Consider the following 24,902-nt stretch of genomic DNA (forward strand, 5'->3'; position numbering starts at 1 on the left):
TTTCTTGGTAAATCATCTTAATATTCTCCATCAAAGAAAGAAGAAAACCATTTTCCCTTCTTTTCCAAGTTGTTCCTAATGAACCCATACTAACTCCTAGTAATTAATTGTCTTTTCCTTGGCATGTGAAATCCATCCCAGCTATACCACCCACATCCCAGACATTTATTGCTATCCTAGAAAAAGTGTGTTGACTTCTTCAGTTACACACATGAAGAAAACTGATGTGATGATAACCTTATAACGCCAAGGGAGAGCTTAACAAAATCACCAAAGTAGAAGCTGACGTTAGCTTGGCTCTAATTAGTTGAGTTTTAAAACAATTCATCTTTTTTAAAAAAGTTGACTTGAAGTAAATTATTTACCAAACTGTAAATACTGCTTAAGCATTCATTCCCAAGGTTGTCAAAAGAAGGAGATCATTTGTTCACTGAACTTGTGTATTATGGTTCCTGAAAATATTTGCCAGGGTTCTTTGCCTACTATTTTATACCAGATTGATAAATGCAGTTTAACAAAGGTGTGAGTCCATCTTACCTCCAGTCAGGGGATGACAACTGCCCAGATGGCCATTGCTGTTACAATTACATGGTTGGCAGCTACCTCCAAGCTTCTGGGGATTCCCAAAATATCCTGGTGCACACCTACTCAAAATAAAGAAGAAAAGGAGAAATACCCAAAAAACTCATCATTTGTTCCACCCAATTTTTTTTTCTCCTTATAACTCCTTGTTTGGGACACTATAACCCTATAACAGGAAGGCAGACATTGATTTGCAGGAATAAATGTGTCTCAATACAGAGAATGAGAACAAAGGATGTGGAAGATGGCCAGAACTTGGTCCCTCCTCCTTGATACCAGGACAACAAGATCCTTAATCACCCCTACAGTCAAAGGGCAGATGAACAAAATGCATACAGGATTCAGTGGTTTGACCAATATGGAAATCAGGGGTGAATGAATTTTATGCAATAGTTATGTTCCTGAAGATACCACACAATGAAACGTTGCTCATTTTATGGCTAATTTCCTCAAAGAAAAATTTAAAGTAAAATTCATATAATTTCAAAATGTGTTCAAAAATGGGTATTTTATTAATATTTCCTATTGGACTATTTCAAGCCTGCATAATTCATATTTGCACTAATTGCTGCAGTTCTGTATTTAATGAGCTTAAATGACTGAGAGCAGTTATAGTGCCTACCCCTGGCTTGGAGCCTTTATTATTCCACATAATTTAGTGATGAGAACTCAATTCCTTATTTAAGTTAAAAGACACTTCCTTGATACCAAGTTTCTGTTAAAACAAAAACAAAAACAAAAACAAACAGGGATGGCTGCCCGGCTCAGTCCCTTAAGGGTCTGCCTTCGGCTCAGGTCATGATCTCAGGGTCCTGGGATCCAGCCCTGCATCAGGCTCCCCGCTCAGTGGGAAGTCTGCTTCTCCCTCTCCTTCTGCCCCTCCCCATGCTCGTGCTCTCTCACTCTCTCGCTCTCTCTCTCGTAAATAAATAAGCTCTTAAAAAGCAAAACAGACAAATGTTAATTTTCTGGAATTAGGCTGGAAACTAAAACACTTTTGTCTATTAACAAAGTTCCACATCTCTGTATCCCCCCCCCACCAAAACTGTCATTAACTCGATGTGTCTGTGTGCTGTCTTTTCATCAGCGGAATTGACAGAATCAAGAGAATGTGGTATTTAACTCTCTTCCCCAAATTTAAGTTTTGCATCAAAGAACTGTTAGGTAATTTTTATAGGCTCAACCAATGGATATACTGGTGATAAAGTGCAAAGGTCACGGGCTTTCAATCGGGAAGATCTGGCTGGATCCCCGCCTCCACTATGTGCTGTGTAACCATGGGCTGTTATCTTAACCCTTCAAGCTTTGGTTCCCTCATCTACTCCTGTCATGAAAGTGTGAACTCCACAGGGGCCTGGGTTCTCTGGCTGGTACATGGCTAGCTCCTGGGTAAGTGCCCGTGCCCATATCAAGTGCCATTTAAGTATATGCAGAAGGAATAAGTGAATGATTACACTAACAATGCCTGTTTGGATGGATGAATATGAGAGAAAAATGTAGTGAAGAATCTAATACAATGCCTGCACATAATAGACACTCAATAAAAAGTAGCTACCATTTTAAGACATGATGTCTTATTCCTGTAAATATGCATCTATGTATAATTGGTATCATTTGGAATGATTACATTTCAGAAAGCAGAGAGGAAGCAGAAAACCCATGCACTCCCTAATTATCAAGAAGGTAACTACGCAGAGGTAGCTTATCTAAGTCCACTAAGCATAAGTTGGCATAAGGCTTTACTTGATGTGACAGGCCTCATATTCTACTTCATAAACTATACTATGCAAAAGATCTATGTTTTTTAAAGATTTTATTTATTTGAGAAAGAGGGAGTGAGAGCGAGAAGATGGCCTGAGGGTGGGGGGAGGGGCAGAGGGAGAGAAAGAAGAGGACTTGCCTCACAGAGCAGAGCGCCTGACCCGTGGCTCAATCCCAGGACCCTGGGATCATGACCTGAGCAGAAGGCAGGTGCTTAACTGACTGAGCCACCTGGTGCCCAAAGATCTATGTTCTAAATACGATATTTTTAGATGGCTCACCTATATCTAAATTTTCCATGTAAAAGATACATAATTACAAAATACTTCATGTTAAAGTCACATAAATATTCAGGAAGTTGGATTCCACTTCTTCCTTACTCTGGTAAAAAGCATTAATTAGCCACTACAGAAATAACTGGTTCCCTTATTCTCATTTTAAGTTAGTGTCCAAACACAATGGATTGAAGTAAAACTTCCTGATATCATAGATGGTATTGGGACAACAAATAAAGAGCAGAGAACATATTTGTCATCTGTGGCTCTGAGCGGCTGAGGGAGAAGCGTGCCTCAGAGCACAGTACAAGCTGGGAAGCCTTTCCTACCCCAGTGCTCACATTGGCTGCCCGCAGCCCAGCGGCTCCTGCTTATATTTTCCTTTTACCCTATCTTGTCCTTGTAGCTACCACTGTGTCCCTGACAACTAGAGCCAGAATGATGCCTGGCCCAGAGGGGGTCCTCAATAAATGTTTAACAAATGAAAAAATTTGACATTAATATGGCATTTACCTGTGGAAAAGTTCTAGAAAAAAAATTTTCAGAAACCCTCGTTTGCTTTCCTGAGACAGCAAATGTTAACAAACACAATCTGTGAGAACTGTTAATTAAGAATTTCTCTTTTCAGATCTGCTGCCTGCCAAATGGACGCCTCAGACAGTCTGTTGCTGTTTTCTGCTTCATTGTTTGTGAAGAACTGTGAGGAGGATTACACTAGGATGCCTCTCCCAGGTGGGAGTCTCACAGCTTTTCAACCACAGAGACTGAAGAAACTTCCTATTTCCCATCCCACCATCCTTCCTGCCTCAGTGTAGCAGCCCCTTCTGTCCCTCACCAGGGAGGCTGAGGCTAGTTGGAGGTCCCTCCCACAGTGGCGGGACCCAGCCCGGCTGTGTTCTCCGTCACTGTTCCAGCAGCTGGTTTGTATATCTGCCCACCACTAGATCGTAACACCCTGAGGGTACAGCCTCTTCTCCAGCTGCTAACGTGTCCCTAGTGTTTAGCCCAGTGCCAGGCATATACTAGGATCTCCGTACATTTTTCATTGAAAGAAAGAATGAAAAATAGATGTGAAGCAATTGTGGGCAACGTTCCTCCTGTGGAAATGGAAAATAGAAGAACCTTGAAATTGCTTCTTTTTACCACAGGACAGTGTCCAGCCCCTTAACTGATGCTCAAGGACCCCATACTAAGTCTTGTACCTTCCTCCCATGGCAAATATCCTCAAGGCCCTTGGGTTTTCTTGCATTACTTCCCTGACTTGAGCCACCTTCCAGCCCCACCAGACTCTTGTTATCCCTTAGACCTACCCAGGTCCCACCCTGTCCATCAAAGATCTCAGATAATACCAGTCTAGAGTGGCCCTGCCTTCCTCCTATGAAATCCAGCTGAATACATTTTCTGGTTATTGAAATAAGGTAAAACTCTTTCTAAAGTGTATCCAGGAAAATAAGGTGCCAGAATGGCTAAGGAAAACATTTTACATAACAGTTATGTGGGAAGCCTTGCTCAACCAAATATCAAAAGGCATTTTATACTTTCGGAAATGACACGGAAATGATAACGGCACAAAGACCAAATGAAATGTACAGAAATGAGTCTAAGTTTACGTAGAAATTTTGTAAATGCACATTGACCTTTAGTGAATTCAACTATAAGTACTTGACAAAAACGAGAGAGGTAGGGGAGGGAACGGAGTGTGATAGCATGAGAGGAAGAGAAGGAAAAGCTATCCCCATTCATTCCGCGCGAGCACATATCCCACAGTGAGTATGGCATGAGGGATGGGAATCTGCCAGGCCCCTTACTGACTACTTTCCTTGTGCCTCCCCCAGTGTGAACATCTCACCCTACTGAGTGTGGCTCTGAGATGCAGCTAATTACTGTGTGTTTCCTGCAGCATGGGTCCCTGGGTCACAGAGATGGGATCCTGGGGTAGTCAGAGTTACTTGGACCCTTGTAGCTGCACGTTTGACCCTAACTCTCTACTTGCCATGTGAGATGCCATGACACCACCAACAGTCTAGCTTCCAAATTCTCACCAACAGGAAGAAATAAAACTATAAAAGAAGTCAAAGAAGCATAAACATTTTTATAAACTCCCTAAGCATGACCCCAGAGGCTGACCACCAGAAGAATACAAGAATAGATACATATAATAAACACAAAGCCAAAAAAACCATACAAACAAAAAACAAACTGAGAAAAATATCTGCAACATGTAGTACAAAAGGTTCATTTCTTTCCAAAGAATTTGTACAAACCAATAAAAAAAAAAAAACCTTCCACTAGAAAAAAAAAAAGAGTAAAAGACCCAAAAAGCAATCCAAAAAATAAAATCTACAAATGGTCAGTAAGCACATGAAAAAACATCCAATCTAATTATTAAACAAAGAAATACAAATTAAAATGATATACACTTGGCCCCAACAAACTGGCAAATATTTTAAAATTTGATCATTTCTGGTATCAAAGGCTAGGGCACTGGCTCTTTTGCTCCTGATAGGAATAAAAACAAGGATGACTTTTCTGGAAGGCAATTGGGCAAAGTGTGTCAAAAGCCTGAAAAACACACCTATCCTTCCATCCAAAGGACCCACTTCTATTAATTACACCTTGAGGATTTATGTGCACAAATAATTTGAATAATTAGCTGCAAGGATTTACTTTTAACGCTGCTTTGGAAGGAAAACAGTAACTATCTCAAGGGCCAGCAGATTCCAGAACCTCTAGGTTCTGACACAATGTTATCAGTGAGTACTTATTGATATGGAAAGATAGTTCTAACCTTCTAGATGAGAAAGCAAATTGAAACAGAGAGTGAAACAACAATCGACTCTTGTTTTCAAGAAAACATCTGTGCACACAGATTGATTAGTAAGAACATACAAGTTTTAACTGGGGTTTTTTGTAAATAAGTAGGATTATATGAGCCTGCACGAGTATGTTGAGCTACAGAGACGTGTAGTGGGCCTCGTTGGTTCTCTGCTCACCTGTATTACATCATTTTTATAGGTATGTATTGATTTTATGATAAAGTTATTTTAAATTTAAAAATATGTTGTCCATATGATTCAAATGCTGCACTGTTACTTTTTCAAATATGTATGTGCTATCTTCCTAGGAAGACTGTGAATACCTTTTATGGCCCTTATAAGGCTTGGCGGTGCCCTGTGTATGGTAGCTAATCATGAAAATTTGCTTCCGAATAATGAAAGCTTGGGTCTATAGCCCTTCATAATTAAGTTCATAGTTTCCATTTTGCAACATTTTTTCTTTTGTTTCATTACTGAACACCTATTACAGGAACAGTCCCACCATAGGCAGTAGTGATTCAGAAATGAATGACACAGACTGTCTGGCAGGTGTTCACAATGGGTGAGGATAGAGAGGGGATAATGTGTAGGGATAGGGGTGTGAGTGTGGAGGAATATTTAGGGCTGCGGATATGTGTGTGTGCATATAAGAGTATGTCAAATTGTATGTGTGTGTCCACGCAAGTAGGGATATGCGTGGGGTGGGGTACATAGGGATGGATCTATAGGGTGAGGAGTATATAGGGATGAGTTAATAGGGAGCTAAGGCTAGGGAGGGTTGTGTATGAAGAAGGGATATATAAGGATACATGTATGGTGGGTGGGATATGTAGGGATGTGTATAGTGGGGTAGGAGTATGTAAGGAAGGATTTATATGGAGGTAGGAGTAAGTAAGGACAGGTAGGGGGTATAAGTCTGTAGGGTTGTGGAGGGGGAGGGGCAGGTAGCAATACATAGGGGAGGGGTACCAGTGAGTGTGCAGGGGGATAGGCGTATGTAGGAGTATGTGTTGGGCGTCCATAGGACTGTGATATATTGGATCTCATTCTCAAATTTCTGAAACATGTGAAAAACAAGAAAGAGAAGGAGGTTAATGATTTATTGAGCAGTCTTGTATTTTTCCCTAGGGACCTTTTTCTAGCCTCCGAGAAACGGACAGCCCCACCCAGCTCTGAGCCACAACCCAGCACAGCCCCACCCACAGCCCGTGCCTGCTGCAGCCTGACTGCAGAGCCCACCCTCCCTGCAGGCTGGGGGAGGGCGTTGGGGGAGGGGCAGAGCAGGAGTGGGGGAGGGGCAGTACCCACCTTTCGCACTGTGTGCCTGTGTATCCGTGTTTGCAGAAGCATCTTACGTTTCCCCCATTCACAACACAGCCAGTGGCAAAGCTTAAAGGGAGACAGAAAAAAGCCTCAGTAAAAATATAAATCGATAGTCCTTGTGCATTTTTTTTTTTTTTTTTTTTTTTTTGCTACAACGCACTGACTTGCATTAAATGGAAACAGACACCAAGACTCTGGTTGCTTTTTATATGAAGAAAAATGTGTCCATTAAGACGTGTATAGATAATGATGAACTATTTCAGCTCACACTGGGCATATCTTGGTAAATAAGGATTGGAGGCATTTATTTGGTTTTATTTTCAGCTTAGAGAAATACATTCCTTCACTTGAGACGGAGCAAAGTAACTCACTTTGAAAGAGATGATTACAACAGCATTTTTCCAGGAATAACAAAGAAGGAATAAAACAAGTCTAGGCAGAAAAAAAGAACAGAGTTCTGATTCTTCAAAAAAATTTCCTCCTTGTTTATTCTAGTTCCTTCATATTGGGCACATTATCTCCCAGGGAGAAAAGGTGCCAGGCCAGAGGGACCAAGGTACAGAGCAATCTTGCCCATCTAGATAGTTCTGTGGGCACAATCATCGGTGATCCTTACATTTCTGAAATCAAGTTGTGGCATTCTGATTCTCCTTTTTGTCCTGAACTAGTGCATATTTGAGAAGCTTTTTTTTTTTTTTTTTTTTTTAAATTAAGTGAGCAGATCATGAAAAAACTCTGTTGCCTTGAGGGATGTCTATGAACATTACACCCTAGTAAATCTGAGGGAAAGTAACTCCATTTATCACTTGCTGATAAGAGAATTCTTATTTAGGAAGCTTCTCTTGGCCTAATAGATGGATAGAGTTATACTTCTAGAGGGACAGTTAGAAATTTGTCAACAGCATGAATATCGCTGGAGGGAGAATTAGATAAAAACAGTGTTTCACTGATAAATCTGAGGAACCGTGCATTACTTCAACTGCATGAAAGTCAGAAGCTGGCCTTCTTGATAACAATATGCTTTGCTACCAAAGATGAAAAGTCTTCCCCGAGTACCAGTACTCCTCTGGCTTCTGTTCCAACAAGTCTAGGCAAGTATCAAGTGATAAATCCCTTTACAAATCAAGCCCCAGGACAGGACCGGTTTAAGGAGTATCAAATACCCAGAGAGCAAAACAGGATGCCCGTTTCCAACATACATCTTCAGGAAAGCCACAGCTGGGCAGCGACTTCTGCTAACGTGGCCAATTTCTCCGATACTGGTCTGATATTAATCAGCCTAGTGGTCTGCACTTGTTCCTGAGTGAGCGTGCTGCCTACACTCTTAGCGGCATCTTCCTGATTTTCCAATCAACTCTTGCTTTGTTGCTGTGTTCTGTTTTGCTTGGACCCACCGCAAACGTGTCACAATGGGCAAGAATAGGATGAGGTACCAAGCCCAAATAGAATATGAGTTACCATGGAATACAAGTGTCAGCTTGCCACCTATGTAATGGATCTGCCCTGCTGGAGTCTGAATGACAGGTCACATCCTTCCGTGGGTCAGGACTGGCTTGTGGCTTCCAACACACTGAGGATAAATCCAGTGCCTCACTAGAGCCTGCAAGGTCCTATGGGGTCTGAACCCTGGGGGCCCCGCCCAACTTGCCTCCTGGCCCTTTCTCCTGCAATGCACTCCAGCGGCCTCCTTACTCCCCCAACACATCATCACAGAGGCTGTCTAGTCTTTTCCTTGCCTTAGACCTTCATTGCTGAGACACTACCCAACTTACTCCATTTCATTGTTCCCTGCTCCTTGCTCAGAAAACCCTCCTACTCCTCTGTAAAGAGTCTGCTCACTCACCACCAATCACATAACCCTGTTATCAACTGCATAGCCCATCTTAATCTGAAATTATGCTTATTTATTTGTGCATTTATTTCCTGAGTGTGACAACTGCCCCTGCCCACATTCTCCAGGGGAAGCCTCGTGAGACAGGAGACTTTGCCAGTATGCTTTACTGTAGTCGCCCCAGCACCTAGAGAACACCGGCTCCTAGCCGCGTATTGGGTGCTTAGTAAATAATGTTCAGCTATTAAATGAAGAGTGAAAGGAAAGAGGAAATGGAAAAACGCCCAAGTGTATACTTGGAAAACTGTTTTGTTTGTTTTGCTTTTGGTTTGCACTTTCGTGTGTTCTTTTTAAAATGTAACTGCTCTACTGAGCTATAATTCACATAATATACCACTTGCCCATTTTTCGTATACAACTCCATGGTGTTTAGCAGATTCACAGAGTTGCACAAACTATCCGGCATGATCGATTTTAAAATATCTCCATCATCCCAAAAAGAAATCCCACCCCCTTAGCCGTCACTTCCCGTGTCCCCCGACTCCCCACCCCCAGTCCCAGGCAACCACCAAACCATTTCCTGTCTCTACAGGTTATTTGCAAGCTCTCCCAGTACCTGTTTGAGTGAGGACACGGGCAGACGCTACAGGATCCCTGGACGGCGTTCCCATAGTGACCCTCCTTGCAGCGCTCACAGTGTTCTCCCGCAGTGTTGTGTTGGCAGTTCTTGGGACAGAGGAACATGCAATTAACAGCAGCCGATTACACTGATTATTATTAAGATCACTACCACCTTCATTCCCAACACAATTATAACTCAGGTCCTCTGATTGTACAGTCATATCAGTCCACGAATGGTATATTTTTCCCGTCAATCCAATTATTGTTGGTGCTAAAATATATATATATATATATATACATATACATATATATATATGTATATGTATATATATATATATATATATATATATTCTTCCATCCGCTCTTTGGGGCTTGCATTTGGAAGATGAAATGCAGGAAGAACAGCTGCATCCAGACTCACTCTAATGTTTCATAGCTATACTGTCTTGGGCAAGAAACTTTACCTCTGAGCCTCCATGTTTTTTATAAATCAGTTTTATTGAATGAATGATTATACACATTCTAGTTCTCTTAAGATGTATCACTGAAATAATACCCACTTTCCAAGGTTGCTGGAGGATTGTAAAAAGAGCCTCAGCAAAATGTCAACCCCCATCCCCTTCCCCTAAGAACAGCTTCTATGAAAATTAACTTGATATTGCTTCGTAAATCACGTAATGACCATATACTAAAGAGGAATATAGCCGTTAAGTTTAACATGTGGAATTTGTTAAAACAAAAAAGCTGCCCCGTATCAGAAGAAAGCCCTCAGTTTAATTCCAGCATCTCAAATAAGCAAGATAAGGGGTGCCTGGGTGGCTCAGTGGGTTAAGCCTCTACCTTTGGCCCAGGTCATGATCCCAGGGTCCTGGGATCGAGCCCCGCATCAGGCTCTCTGCTCAGCAGGGAGCCTGCTTCCCCCTCTCTCTCTGCCTGCCTCCCTGCCTACTTGTGATTATCTCTCTCTCCCTCTCTCAAATAAAAAAAATTTTAAAAAAAGCAAGGTAAGTTGTGTGTTTACATAAATCCAATTATTTTCATGTCAAAGTCAATGCCTACGGAAAGCTGTCCTTCAGTAAAGCATTGAGATGAGGCAACTTTCCAACTAAGCAGTCCAATGAGACAAATCCTAGAGAACTGTATCAAAGTTGTTTATTTTGTGGAATTGTTAGCCCCCTGTGACATTTCTTGGTTTTACTCTAGTAACAAATATCTGAATGAACAAAATTATCCAGGAAAACTCCCCTTATTGTGGGCAATTGATAATTCAGAGATACTCTGAATTACACAAGATACTCTTGTGTTAATTATATGGCCTGGAGTAAGGATAATATTTTAAAAATTTCTCACAAATCTTACCTCTGTATGCAGAGATGGGGCTTGGTAGGAAACTTTAATGGATGTGAGTTTTCAAGAATATCTGAAGCCGGGTTGTGAGAAACAACCCACATGTGTATCCTAAGTGGGCGTGGTCCTGCTCAGAATGTGAGATATAATGTCCCTTCCTCATCACCTTATCTGTTTCTTCAGCTTAAACAGATCCATCCTTCACGAACCTTTGAATAACGGCCAATTACACAAGCCACTAAGATGTTAAGACATCTTTGGCTATTTTTTCCAGATATGAAATCTCACTAGACACACAAAGGAGGCTGCTCACATGTTAACATGGGATCATCTCCAGAAAACTCATCCTTCCCTCTTCTCCCACATGTGCCCACTGTGGAGGCTTCTCCCGCAGGCCTGGAGGCTGGGAACAAGTCCAAGCTGCCGGTTATCGGACCCACAGACCGGTCTCTCCTTCACCTTTCCCTTGTCCACTGTCCTGCCTCCCTCACAAAAGTCATTCTATTGAACTAATTATTTACCTCTCCCCTTTAGTTTCCTTCCTTTTTAAACTCGAAATGGTGATCTTAAAGAAGAATAGGGCTGCTGAATCGATACATGTTAATCCTGTATCTGATCTGAAAACATTGGGACGCGAGGAAGTAGAGAAACGAGAATTGCAACGGGGCCATCTGTGTCCTACTGAAAACGCCCCGGACTCTGGTCCTCCTAGGGAGTGGGGAGAAGATTGTAGAAAGGGGTGAGAACCTGTGTTACTTGATAAGGTCCCGTAAGAATGTCTGAGATAGCCCCACCCTCAGCCAAGAGCATCTACCCTGGAAGGTGTCCTTCTCAGTCCTGCAAACTGCAGACATCTGCCTGTCAAGTTTCCTTGCGGTTCACAGCAAATAAATCAATGAGTGAATGGATGAATGAATGAATGAATGAATGAGTCTACATCTACTCCCACAGCATATGCTCTCCTAGCTCCATCTAACACCCAACATCCACTGGGCATTTACTCTGTGTCCACCCATGCTAAGTACTAGGGTTGCAAAGACAGATCGGCACCCTGACCAGGGAGCAGACAGGACCCTGTGAGTGGACATGTTCAATATAACGTGGAAAATATGATGATCACCGTGTGCCGGCATCTCACAAGAGCAAGAGGGACCTCCAGGAAGAGCTTCTGGAGGTGATGATGCCTCCTGCGTGGAGGAGAAAGGGAGAGGAGTTGGCTGGGTAGAGAAATGAAGGGAGGGCCCACCGGGCAGGGGAACAGTGGACACAGGAGCTTAGTGTTGCAGGAGCCTGGCAGGGTATACAGGCAACATGAAGCCACTGGTATTCTGGAGGGTGAAGGACAAAGTGGGGCGGACGTAGCTGGACACAGCACACACCCAGGATGTGGGAGTCTGGCCGGGAGCCTCGGGAGAGCCCCGTGTCGGCTGTGAGCTTCAGATAAGTCATGCTGGGGGCTCAAGCAGCAGAGAGTAAAAAATGAAAGAAAACCAAAGGCAGAGGAAGGAAAGAACATGGGAACAGCGAAGTAGATGAGGTGTGATGGACACAGTGAAAGGTGAGTGGAGTTGGAGAGAGGTGGAGACACGGGGAGAAAGCTGGCAAGGAGAAGAGGGAGGGGCAGGGCCTCCGCAAAGAGAAGGGGCCTGTCCCTGCAGGTCCTTTGGGCTGACGGTGCCCACGAAACACATGGCCTGCTGCTCTTGGACACACGCGGCTTTATCGGCAAGGACCCCGGCAACTTTCTCTCCAGACTTCAAAATTTATTCTTGAAATGACATGGAGATTTGTGTGTGTGTGTGTGTGTGAAGGTCCCAGATTTTAGAAACTGACTTTGGATGCTGAGCGGTGAAGGCCAGTCTGCAGAGGAACCAGCCTATTTGACAGTGACAAGCACGTGATCTCGTCATTACTGCTCTTTGAGAAGGAGGGCTGCATCCCTGGCTCCCACGCAATGCACATCTCCCACCCCCCACCCCCCCCAGAGCAGTGGCAGCACTCAGTGCCTGCCACTGAGCAGTAAAGTGAGTGCAGGCTGGGGCTCTGGGCCTGTGTGTGTGTGTGTGTGTGTGTGTGTGTGTGTGTGTGTGGGCGGGCACATTCCCCAGGGACAGCAGGCCTCGGAAGAGTGGGGATTATGTTGTATGGTTTTAACCACACCATTTAGTTCAGTACCTCCCACAATAGCAAATGCTCAGTAAAGTTTTCCTGAATGAATTCTTTCTAGAGACCATATGGCCATTAGGGACAAGTGAAGACAGAGCTACAAAGAAAGGAAATGGGAAAGAAAATCTTCCTGTTTGATTGAAACAGAGGAATTATGACTCACCAGTGATCCTCTCACTGGGCGAATGGACTACACAGAGCGCCTGCTTTGTTCTTTGGCAGCTTTTATAAAGTAGACTCGACATCTAGCGACGGTTTGGTAACAAGATAAATATTTATTTTAAATTAAAGCATCTACCTGTGTTACACACAGCATACAGTACGAAGCATAAACTATCATAAAAGAATACTTAGGAGCTGAAAAATCATCTTTCCCAATGTCTTTTATTCCTTCTGAATTTACAAAGTTAAAGTCCTATGGAATATCCTATCAGGCTCTTTACAACAATGTCCTGTCCTGGCCTGTCCCATCTTGCAAAGGAAACAGTTCCCTGGGACATGTTGAACTTGGCTTAATACAGTCTAGGAACTCAAGGAGTTGAAACACACTCTTGATGCATTACACAATGCAAAGGAAATCTGTGCCAGAAGAATGTATTTCCAAAGAGCACCCCATAAGTAGGGGCTTGTGTGTCTGGGGGTACTGATTCTCTCTCCTTTCTCTGTCACTGTCCATTCTCCTTCAAGGTAGGGAGGCCCTGGCTCCCGGGGATGAAAGAGAGGAAGGCAGAATAAACCATGTCTAAAAAGGATACAAAAGAAAAATTTCCTGAGAATCTAATTTTGAATAGGAAATATTTAAAAAAAAATATTCTCAAAGAAGATTGTTTTCCAGGGGATAAGCCATAGACAGCAAGGACTCCCTTCACCTGTCTTCCTATATAAGCCCGCTTTGTCTTGGCGCCCGTGGAAGATCGGTGTTTGAGTGACTTTGAATGCCCCTTAAGCCTTTCTTAGCATCTTCTCCCCCACTATATACTTGGGGTCTACGGCTCTTTTGACGGCTCCTGCTACTTCCTGCCACTCCCACCAAATGGGGACCCAAAGTGGTGGCTCTGCTTTGCTATCTTCCAGCAAGAATGAAGTCTCAGAATGCACCCACTACAACACTCAACGAAGCAGAGATGGAGAGGCTAATGTGTAATTTCCCTGTTCACAAAAGGACTTCTCTGACGGCACGTGTGGAAATGGAGGAAACAGTAGAGTATGAACTATTTCAGCCTGATCACACTGGAGCCTCCTACGTTTACAGAGCAACCTCTGTTTAGTGGCAAATGGGACATTTGATGTCTCAGGGCCCAGGAGAGTGGCGGTGGGCGGGGGAGGGGACAGAGAGACACAGACTGCCTGCGAGTAGCTCTAGACTATCAGTTTACTCACGATACATATTCCCGAGCCATCCTGACATCGACTGGAATGTCCGTTGCAATTGCAGGGAACACATCGTCTGGTATACGGGCCTTCATTATCCCGATAGTATCCGGGGCTACAACCCTATTTTTCAAACAAAGCATTTAGTCAATATAAAGAAAGAATTATTATCCAAACCATGTGACAATTCTGACTGTCAAGCGTTCACTAATGCAGTCTTTTGTCCCTTAGCTGGTATGTAGATTTCTACTTTCAAACACTGGCTGGTCCACTGGCTCTCTACCTCAGGTGCTACCTTGTTTCCACACACAGCAGGAGTGTGTGCTTGTGCCAGAGCGGGAGACATGTAGGGGGACATCAGAGAAAGGGGAGGAGTGTGGAAATGGTTTCCTCTCCTTCAACTGATTTAGGGCGAATGGAGGGGAGGAGGGATGGAGGAGTAAATAGGGTCAGTATCTCAGTCTTTAGCAGGAGGGTCTCTAAGAAAATCCCTTCAAGTTCAAGTTCTCTTTTGGTAGGCATTCGCCCTCCAAGGGTGGGTTTGGACTGGAGGGGGAGGCAGTGTGGGAAGGAAGGATTAATGAGTCTTCATTTGGATTGACGTGATAATGGCAGAACAGGACTCACGTCACTGCCATGCACTGGTCTAGGGACAACAGGGAACCCTGGGGAGAGGAACACGCGTTCTCTACAGAACCCTGCAGGGGTGTTCAGTCCTGATAGGACACATGAAGACCCAGCTGGAGGGAATCCCGTTGAGCTGGTCTTCTTCTCTAGTTCAATACTCCTTTGATTATTTCTATCTCTACACATTGTCTCTTCCCAGGACAAGTTAATATTTTTCATATGGACGAAAGGAATTACAGTTTACTTTTGATGAACTGATATTAAAAAAAAAAATTCTAGTTAAGAATGCCCCCAATAGAAAAAGAAACAACTCTTCCAACACCAGCCACTAAAAATTATTTAGATTTCTGTCTTTAAAGAGAGTCATAGACATTTTGCTTATTTTGGCAGATTGAATCAGTACACTGATTAAAACCAAATGCTGTGCCCAGTTTCTTTAATGACCTCCTCATATGCCCTATCTAAAATATCCAGAAAAATAATATTTCAAGATAAAACATCTTTTATCTAATCCTCTTTAAACAGCACTAAGTCTGTAAGACTCTGAAGCTACACTCAAGGGAAATTTTTGAATGAACTGTCCATTCTCATTTATTCAAAGTTTCTACCTGGTCAGGTGGGAAAGAGGAAGCAGCTAACCTGATAGGGCTGGAGAAAAAAAGCCTCATGTACTCCCCCGAGGGGAATATCTCAGTTTCTGATTGGAGTCTCTCCCCAAATTACCAATTACTACACATCGTACACGGTAAGATTATAATTCCCAATATATTTTTCCCTTTAGCTATTAGAAACCATGTTTAGGCAAAAGAAGCTATTGCAAAAAATGAGATTGCTTTATGTGTTATATGAATAGGCTTGTCTACAGGAGAATTGAAGTATGAAAGGAATGTTCTTTAATTGAAAACACGACTGAGAGATACGTTCGAACAAAAGTCAGCCACTGGTGGTGTGATCATATCTACAAGCAAATATTCTCTGCTACTAAGTACCTCTTAATTACCACCATATATCATGTTACATGCTTATGAAACAATCATATTTGGTAAAGAACAAATTATCCAAATAAATAAATAAATATATGTGGTTCATTTATGACAACATGCCTGAGTAAAAAGCCTTAATTAAACATGCTTTGGAGGGAAGATAGTCCATCCTGATTAAAACTAAACCACCCACCCTAATTTGCTTTGGATTAGAAACAGAAAAAGTCCCCTGCAAGAGTTCTGTAACTATCACGTGACTCTTAGGGAGAACATTTGTCAGTTACTGAAATATAATCATTTTCTCACCTCTGTAAAGCTCACAGATTGTACTGAAGACTTACCCTACATGAAAATGAATGTATCCTAATATACTATTTCAGTCAAATGGTTTAGCAACTATTTTTTTAAGGACAACTTTCAGGATAACTTTTCCAATAAACTTCTCCAGTACAAATGAGAAAATTATGTCCCTATCAGGTTTTCAGGGTTATTTCAGTAGACATAGGATCTATGTCTCTGAGTAGACATGTAAATATCCAGAAAGTTTAGAGAGAGAGAGAGAGAGAGAAAGCGAGTGCACAGAATTTATGAGTGTTTAATGCCTGGCAAATTAAAGCATGTCTTGTTAGGTATTATACAAACTTGATCTCATCACTTTTCGTAAACACGGATTTCACTGATTCTTGTGGTTTACTTTTTAGGTAAATTTCCTTCCAAGAAGAATCTGGAGGTCTACAGGCTTTGGACTTTTTTGTCTTATGGGTTGGGTTACTCTCAAAAGGCAAAGTTTCATAGGGTACTAACATCCCACAAATGTTCAGACTCTGAGCTGCCTGGGCATTTCCAGGTGGGCTGATGTTTACAGGGTTTGCGGTTAACAGCTCAGGAGAGCAATCTGTCAGGCACCCTAATATACACTGTCAGTCAATGGGACAGGGAGGCTCTGGGCCCCTCCCCCAGCCCACCCAGAACTCATTCATCCCCTTCACTTCAAATGTCACAAAGCTAAGAACCCTTCCCCATCCCAAACCAGAACGTAAAAGGGGATGATGTTACCTGGCTGGGTTTAAAGTCCGCATGACTTGCTTGCAGATGACTTTGACCTGGAGGCTGAAGAAACGCTAGCCTCTGCTGCTGCGAATTATATCCCAGACACTGCCCCAGGGCTGCCCCCAAGATCCATAGCCACCCGGCGCTCCTGGCTGACCACCTCACTGCTGGTGGCATCCTGGTCCCTGGGCGTCCTGCTGGCTGCACGCAAGCCTGCCTCTTCCTCTTATACCTGCGCTTCCTACTCAGCGCCCAGGCCCGCCTGACTCAGGTGAGGCAGGCTGTCTGCGGCAGGAGGCCCCACCTGTAAACTTCACCCATGAGTCAGCCTGTGAGAGAGCACACATAACAGTCCCACAGGGAAGCACGCCGCTCTGTAATTCCTGCGAGGTGGGGCACACACCACCTTCTACCCACTTCACCCCGCAGACGCAGACGGCACTGGCCGATCAGAGCAGCTGCAAATCACAGGCTGAGTCATGCGCAGAGAACACTCCCTGGGCAGGAGGCTGGTAATGGAGAGGTTCCACTCCTTCCCTGGGGCTATGATTTTATTTAGGTGGGCCAGAAATGAGATAGGAGGAAGAAGGGGTGGGAAGAAGAAGGGTGCAGCCACCTGTGGACTACATGTAACAAGACAGAAGTCTCCAGAAAACCAGCACAGGTGATGTTTGCAGGTTAAAAAAGGAACTGGAGTTCAGATCCCCTGGGGGCTTTCTGCTTCTGAGGGGTGAGGACAGAAAGGGAAGGATGTTGCTGAATGTACACCCGCGGGGTGTAGGGAATAAGCTGAGTGACAATGTTTGCTATTTCCTAATAACTGTACCAAACATTGTGCTTTCTCTCCCTCCCATACTTACAGCTTGAGATATGAAACGGTTTCATTTTATGGCACCTTTTGATCATCTGAGGACAAGTCAGACTGGCTGGGCCTCACATGAAGGAAGGTCTGCTGGGAGCTAGGAAATTGGGCCACAACTTCCCCTGGAAGAATCAGGACATTCTCTGGGCTCTAAGTCTATCAGCAGCGGGTGTCGCAGGGACTCTCTGTTCAAGAACAGCCTGAGAACCCCAGGTCACCCAATGGGAAGGCAGTGTCTCAAATCCTGGGACGCTCCTTTCGAGTTCCCAGAAAGTCCTGATTTCAACAACCCTCAGGATCGCTTGAGTGCCTGTGGCTTTCCTGTGGAATTCGAGAGGTTTGTGATTTCTTTTTCCTATTTAATACCTGGAGGCGGTCCAGGGAAGACAAAAGCTTGAGCCCAGTGGACACCTGTCTGCTGGGCAGAGTGCTGCGGACCATCTGGGCAGCAGTGCCGGGCGGCAGACAAGAGGGCCAGCCACGGCAGTCCCGCGGGGTAAGCTTACAGGGGAGGAGAGCTTCCTACCTGGCATGAGTCACCAGTGTAGTGAGGGGGGCAGGCACACATCTCGACGTTGTGTGCTCTGCGCCCACTTCCTGTGTCCGAGGCCTCTTCCAGCCCCACCCCGCTCAGAGAGAGCCGCTGCGTCTCGGTGAAGTAGAGGCCTCGGAGGCGCATGTCTTCCAGGCTGGACAGAACCATCATCAGCTCTTCCCGGGTCACCGGGCCGCCGCTGCTGGCGTGTCTGAAGTTTCCCTACAAGTGAAAACAGAGAGACAAGGTTTCCCCTAGGCAGGCTCACTTCTGCGGGGTTTCAGAGAGACAGACACCCAGCACAAGTCAAAGGGAAGACATTTACAGGGCATATGGGAGAATAGACTAGAATAGACAAAAATAAAATAAAATAAATTAAAAAAATAAAATAAATAAGTAAAAGAAATTGGATTTGTAATTCAGAAGTCAGGTGCCCTGGGTTATTCCCAAGAAGAGAGTGCCACATGAAAGGGGAAAAATGAAAGCAGGAAATAATGAATAAAATGAAATGAGACTTCCCAGTGTTATTTTTATTTTAAAATGTACTTCTGTGTGTGCAAGCAAACACTGAACGAGAATGATATAGGAAAGAGGCAAATGGAAGGCCACTGGGTCATGCAGTTAGATCACTCATTAAACACACATAATCGGGACAGGAAACTCAATCTTTTCTTGCACACACACATTTATGTTATTTTATTTTACTCTTATGATGGTAAAAAACACACAACATAAAATTCACCATCTCAACCATTTTGAAGTGTATTTTTAAGTGTTATGGTGTTAATTATATTCATATTGTTGTACAACCGATCTCTAGAACGTTATCATCTGGCAAAACAGAAACTCTGTTACCTATTAAGCAATAACTCTCATTTCCTCCTCCCCCCCTTCCTGGCAACCACCATTCCACTTTCTGATTTTATGAATCTGACTGCTTCAAATACCTCGTCTAAGTGGACTCGTGCAGTATTTGTCTTTTTGTGACTGGCTTATTTCGCTTGGCATAATGTCATCCCCTTACGTCCTAGCATCTGTCTAGCTAGAACTCTCATATTCTAGCATGTGACAGGGTTACATAGTGTTCCAATAGATGTATATACCATATTTGCTTTATCCATTCATCTGCCAATAGACATTTCAGTTGTTTCTACCTCTGACCTACTGCGAACAGTGCTGCAGTGAACATGGGTGCACAAATAGCACTTCAAAACCCTGTTTCCAATTCTTTTGGATATACAGCCAGAAGGAGGATTGCTGGACCATATGGTCATTTGACCTTTAAATTTTTGAGGAGCCTCAATACCGTTTTCCACAGTGTTTCCACTGTCTTATAGCCTCACCAACAGTGCACAGGTGTTCCGATATCTGCACACTCTCCCCAACACCTGTTATTCTGTTTTTTATTTTTTTTTAAATAGGAGCCATTTCAACGACCATAAGGTAGTATCTCATTGTGGTTTTGATTTGCATTTCTCTAATGATTAGTGATATTGAACATCGTTTCATATATAATCTTTATATTCTGCTGCCTCCTTTAAATTTGGTTTCCACATCTCTTTAACAGACATAGTAATACCTAATCTCTCAGGACTATGATGAAGAGTAAAGCAAATTAAATAATATAGTGTATATAAAGTGTTCAGCCCAGTGCCTAGCATGTAGTTGACATTCAATAAATGGTAACTATTGTTATTTACATATAAATATGATAGGAATAGGAGTTTAAATTTTTAACAGCTTGAGATATGATTTACATACAGTAATGGTCCTTTAAGTATACAATTTTTAGTAAATTTACAGAAGTGTATAATCATCACAATACAGTTTCACATTTTCACCCCCTAGAAAAAGAACTTTTGTGCCCATTTGTAGTTACTACCTATTCCCAAACAACCACTATTTATATTCAGCCCTTATATATTTGCCCATGCTGGACCATTTATGTAAATATGGACTGGATTTCAATGGTCCACAAAAACTTTGCTTCTATTCGCTTCATTTCATCCCTGCTGTATTGCAGTTGTCTTTTAAATCAGAAGGAAAAAAAGTTACAAACAAAAGATATATTTTTACTGCCCCTTATATTTACTTATGTTGTTACCTTTATTAATGCTCTTCATTTCTAATATGTATTGAAGCCATTGTCTATTAGTGTCTTTTCATTTCAGTCTAAAGAGTCCCATTAGTATTTCTTACAAGGAGGGCTGGTTAGTGCTGAATTCTCTTGGTTTTGTTTATAATGTAATGTCTTCCTTTCTCCTCCATCTTTGAAGGACATTTTGTTGTATATGTAATTCTTTGTTGACAGTGTGTTTCTTCTAGCACATTGAATGCCATCCCATTGTCTTCTGATTTCCATGGGTTCCAGTGAATGGTCAGTTGTCAACCTTATTGAGAACCTTGGATGTGCACTGCTTCTCTCCCACTGCTTTTAAGATTCTTTCTTTGTCTTTCAGACCCTTTACTATGATGTTTCTGTGTGTGGATCTCTTGCATTTATCCTACTTGGAGATTGTTGAGCTTGGATGTATAGATTAATGATTTTCATAAAATCTGAGAAAATTTCAGCCATTATTTCTTTAAATATTGTTTCTCTTCCTTTCTCTCTCTCTCCTCTTCTGGTACTCGAATTATGCATATGCTGTGCACTTGACTCTGTCTCACATGTCTTTCAGGGTCTTTGTTTTTCCTCATTCTTTGTACTTTCTGTTCTTCAGACTAATCTCAGTTGACCTTCAAATGTGCTGCTCTTTCTTTTCCCTGCTCAACTCTGTTGTTGAGCCCTTGTCTTAGCTCTGGTTGCCATAGGAAAATTAGACTCAATGGCTTAAACATGAGAAATCTATTTTCTCACAATTCTGGAGACTAGAAGTCCCAGATCAAGATGCCAACCAGTTTCGTCCCTGGTCAGAACTCTCTTGCTAGCTTACAGATGGTTGCCAACTCACTGTCTTACTTAGTTGACAGAGAGTTTTCCAGGATCTCCTCTTACAAGGACATTGATTCTATCGGATCACGGTTCTACCCTCATGATCTTATTTAACCGTAATGACTTCTTTGTTGCAAATATACTCAAAGTAGAGATCAGAGTTTCAACACAAAAATTTGGAGAGGACACAATTCAGTCCATAGCAGCCTTTTTAGGGAAATCTTCATTTCATTTATTGCAATTTTCAACCTCAGAATTTCTATTTGGTTCTTTTTAATAATTTCTATTTCAATACTGTTATTTTCTATTTGATGAGACATTGTTCTCTTATTTTCCTTTAGTTCTTTAGATGTGGTGTTCTTTAGTTTTTTGATGTATATAGATTTAAAGTCTTTCTGTATAAGTCCAATGTCTTGGCTTCCTCAGAGACAGTTTATGGTTATTGCCATTTACCCCATGTATGGACCATGCTTTCCTATTTCTTTTACACATCTCCAAAAACTTTTTTTAATTAATTTATTTATTTATGACAGCTGGGCATTTAACATAATGTAATGTGGCAACTCAGGAAATCATATTTATTCCCCTCCCCAGAATTTGTTGCTGTTAGTGTTTACTATTGTTGGTGGTATCTTTGCTTAATGACTTTTCCGAATGAATTCTGTAAAGTCTGTATTCTTTGTCATATATGGCTGCTAAAGTCTCTGCTTGGTTAGCTTAGTGGTCAGCTAGTGACTGGACACAGATTTCTTTAAATGCCTAAAACCAAAGTCCCCAGTCATTGCAAAAGGGTTCTGTGGGTATGTTGAAGGACCCGTCAACACTCAGCCAGGCAGCTAACAACTCTGCTTTAGTCTTCACTTCCTGCTTGCTCAGAGCCTCAAGATGAGTCAGAGGTGAGGGCTTAGGGTCTTGTCAGGTGAGTCAGAGGTGAGGGATTAGGGCCTTTCCTGAGCATGCTCACATCCCTATGTGTGGCCTTCTACCTTTCTAAGATTGTGTTGGAGATTTGCAAAGCCCCTATGTATGTCTTGTTCCCAGCCTTTTATTTTAAGCTTTGTGATTAGCCTATTATTATCTCCAGCTATTACCTATCACCTCAGTCAGCTATGAAGTTAAGGAGCTACCTCTAAATGTTTTCAATGACAGCCCTAAGGGAAAGGCTTTTCATTTTGGGAAAGCTCCAAAAGTCAGATCAAACAAAGACAGCCTTGGAAGGAGCATCTTCCAGAAAACCTTCCAACGGGTCAAATTATGACAGTTCTCTGGGAGTGAGGCTTTGCATAAGCTCCAATGCCACTCTGTCTCCCTTGGCGGCTGCTGGGCTACTGGCTTTCACCTTGCTGGTGGGCTACTGCTTTTCAAGGCTACTGTGAAGATATGGTTGGGGATGGGTACAGGGCAAACTGACTGCCACAGAGCCTGAGGTTCTTACCAAGATTCAGCCAGTTTTCTTGATTAAACACTTTTCAGATTGCTGTGAGCCTGTGGTCAATTTCCAGAGCTCTAGATAGTCGATTCTAACAATTTTTGCCAATTTTCTCATTGCTTTACTGAAAGAGAGAATTTAGTGGATATTCCCACCCCACCATTTTTGCTGGCATGGCTGCTCTCATAGAAAGAGGATCACATGCTCTTCAATACATTCATCCCAAGCATTTGTTGGCCACTGAGGAAGGCATGAGGATGACAGGGAGCGACCTCATAGCATTTGCAAGCTCACGGGGTTTGTAAGACAAAGATAGTTACCTCTAAGACAGGGGAGACTGTGCTAAGTGCCATAGAGATAGTATAAACAAAGCCCAATGGGGATGAAACTGTATATTTTATATAACTTATATTTAAAATGTATATATACAAATTATATATACATAAATATAATTAACATTTTAAATTCATAACATTAAAAAATCATAATTGCTTGAAAGAACTAATGTGTAGAACAAAAGAGGATCATCAAGAACGATTTTGGGGGGCACCTGGGTAGCTCAGTCGGTTAAGCAATGGCCTTCAGCTCAGGTCATGATTCTGGGGTCCTGGGATCTAGTCCCACATCAGGCTCACCTGCTCTCTGGGGAGCCTGCTTCTCCCTCCCTTTCTGTTTACTACTTACCCTCTTGTGCTCTCTCTCTCTCTCTCTCTGTTAAATAAATAAATAAAATCTTTAAAAAAAGGAACGATTTTTTTGGTATGTGTTTCCTTTACCTCCACCACCTGCACACGCACATGATACAGCCGGTCTGGTCGTGGGTTACTTGGTTCCTTGTAGACGATGGACATGTGCTGACCCTGTGTAAAGAAAAACATCAGTGCCATGGTTGAGATATTCTGAGCTTTATAATCCATAAGAACAAATTTCTGTGACTGCATTATATGGAATACTCAATTCTAATAAATAATGAAATGAACGGACTGGCAAAAGGATTAGTGAATGGAAACAGGAAAATAATACCTAATATAGTGCATGTTCACAAAGAGGAAACCAGGAAAATTCCCTTGACGGAAAGTGGCTAAAAAGATGGATTATTATTATTTCTGTTTCACAAAAACCATGCTTCACAATCAATGTATGAGGTGCATTTCCATTGCTGCTGACAGGACCAGACTTTGGTAGCAAGAAACTGCTTCTTCGGTGGGTGAGTTCATGAGGAGGGCAGGGTGGACGGAAGGGCTGGCAGGCTGTGTAAATGGCGAGCCGTGGAGCTGCCACAGGCAAGAGGGAGAGCCCTGCAGCCCACTCCCCGTGAGATCCAGCTTTGTTCACTCTTGGCCCCTGAACCCCCCTCTCCATAAAAGGGGCTCTTTAAGGACTCCTAACAGGGCATAATGGGAAGGTCAACACCCACCATGAGCACCTCCACCCCAAACCCGCACACAAAAACCCTAGCTTTTCTGTTACAGCCCCAAGCCCAAAAGCGTTCCACACGCTAGCGCTGGTGTTTCAGAAAAAAGACCATTCTCTGCCACCCCAAATCACTGAAAACCTTCATTTAAGAAACATGCCCCACAGGCTTTTAATTATAGTGGTTTGGAACAAAGCAGCAGAGTGAAGGTTTCAGGAGCCTAAATTATTTTCCGTGTTCGGAGGTAAAATTCAGGAGAAATTCTGGTCATTGCGTTCTGTGAATTCCAACCGTTTGCACAATAAACTCTTTGACAATAAGTACTGGTGTACTAATGGCCCGAGCTGGAGGTATTCTGAAAAAAAAAAGTAGGAAACTGAACTACAGCACTGCCAGGCTGGTATTTCTATGGTGGAGCTCTTTTCCCTCTAAAATCTCTGGTGTTTCATTTTCAAGATGTCTGACAAAGGTTCCTCGTAGTTTTTAAAACAACAGTTCAACAAATTTGGGTGCCAATAAAAACAAAACACAACACAGCAGCACCTAAACACAAAAACCTACTAGAATGCCAGGCTCTCAGCTGTGACAAGATGTGTGAGACTTGCTAGTCCCTGTCTTATGGTGAATGACACCCAAACAGGAAGCTGTAATTGCACTGCCTTAACCACAGCACTAAAACCAGAAACAGAATCAAGTTCAGGCTCAGATACCTCAACCTGTGTTCAAGATACTGGGCCCTGGATGGCTAGAGGTTCAGAGCAGAATGTGACATGGACCCTGCCCTCAAGGAATTTCTAGATTGCAGTTCTAGATCGTGTGGCTGGTACACAGTGTACAGATGTCACTTCTCTTCTCAAAAAAACCAAAGTGGCTCCCTACTGTCAACATGAACTCATATTCCTTAGCATAGTACTAGATATCCTCCTTCCTACCCTTCTGGGCTTGTTTTCTATGACTCAGAAATCACTGACAATACA

General features: G+C 42.7%; 1 protein-coding gene across 3 annotated transcripts in view; it reads right to left on the reverse strand.

Annotated features, from left to right (window-relative positions):
• The window catches only part of LAMA3 (laminin subunit alpha 3), a 262,818-nt gene that overhangs the window by 61,062 nt on the left and 176,854 nt on the right, over positions 1–24,902 (reverse strand). Inside the window, exons 37-43 of one of the 3 annotated variants that reach the window (XM_047697035.1) lie at positions 23,288–23,371; positions 18,142–18,372; positions 16,760–16,813; positions 14,103–14,216; positions 9,205–9,314; positions 6,743–6,823; positions 538–644 (exon numbers count right to left, since the gene is read on the reverse strand). In XM_047697035.1, coding sequence (XP_047552991.1) covers positions 538–644; positions 6,743–6,823; positions 9,205–9,314; positions 14,103–14,216; positions 16,760–16,813; positions 18,142–18,372; positions 23,288–23,371 — 781 coding nt within the window. The other 2 variants (XM_047697036.1, XM_047697037.1) reach the window with 2 other exon arrangements.

The sequence above is a fragment of the Lutra lutra genome, chromosome 12 (genome assembly GCF_902655055.1).
Source record: "Lutra lutra chromosome 12, mLutLut1.2, whole genome shotgun sequence".
In the NCBI taxonomy this organism is placed as follows: Eukaryota; Metazoa; Chordata; class Mammalia; order Carnivora; family Mustelidae; genus Lutra; species Lutra lutra.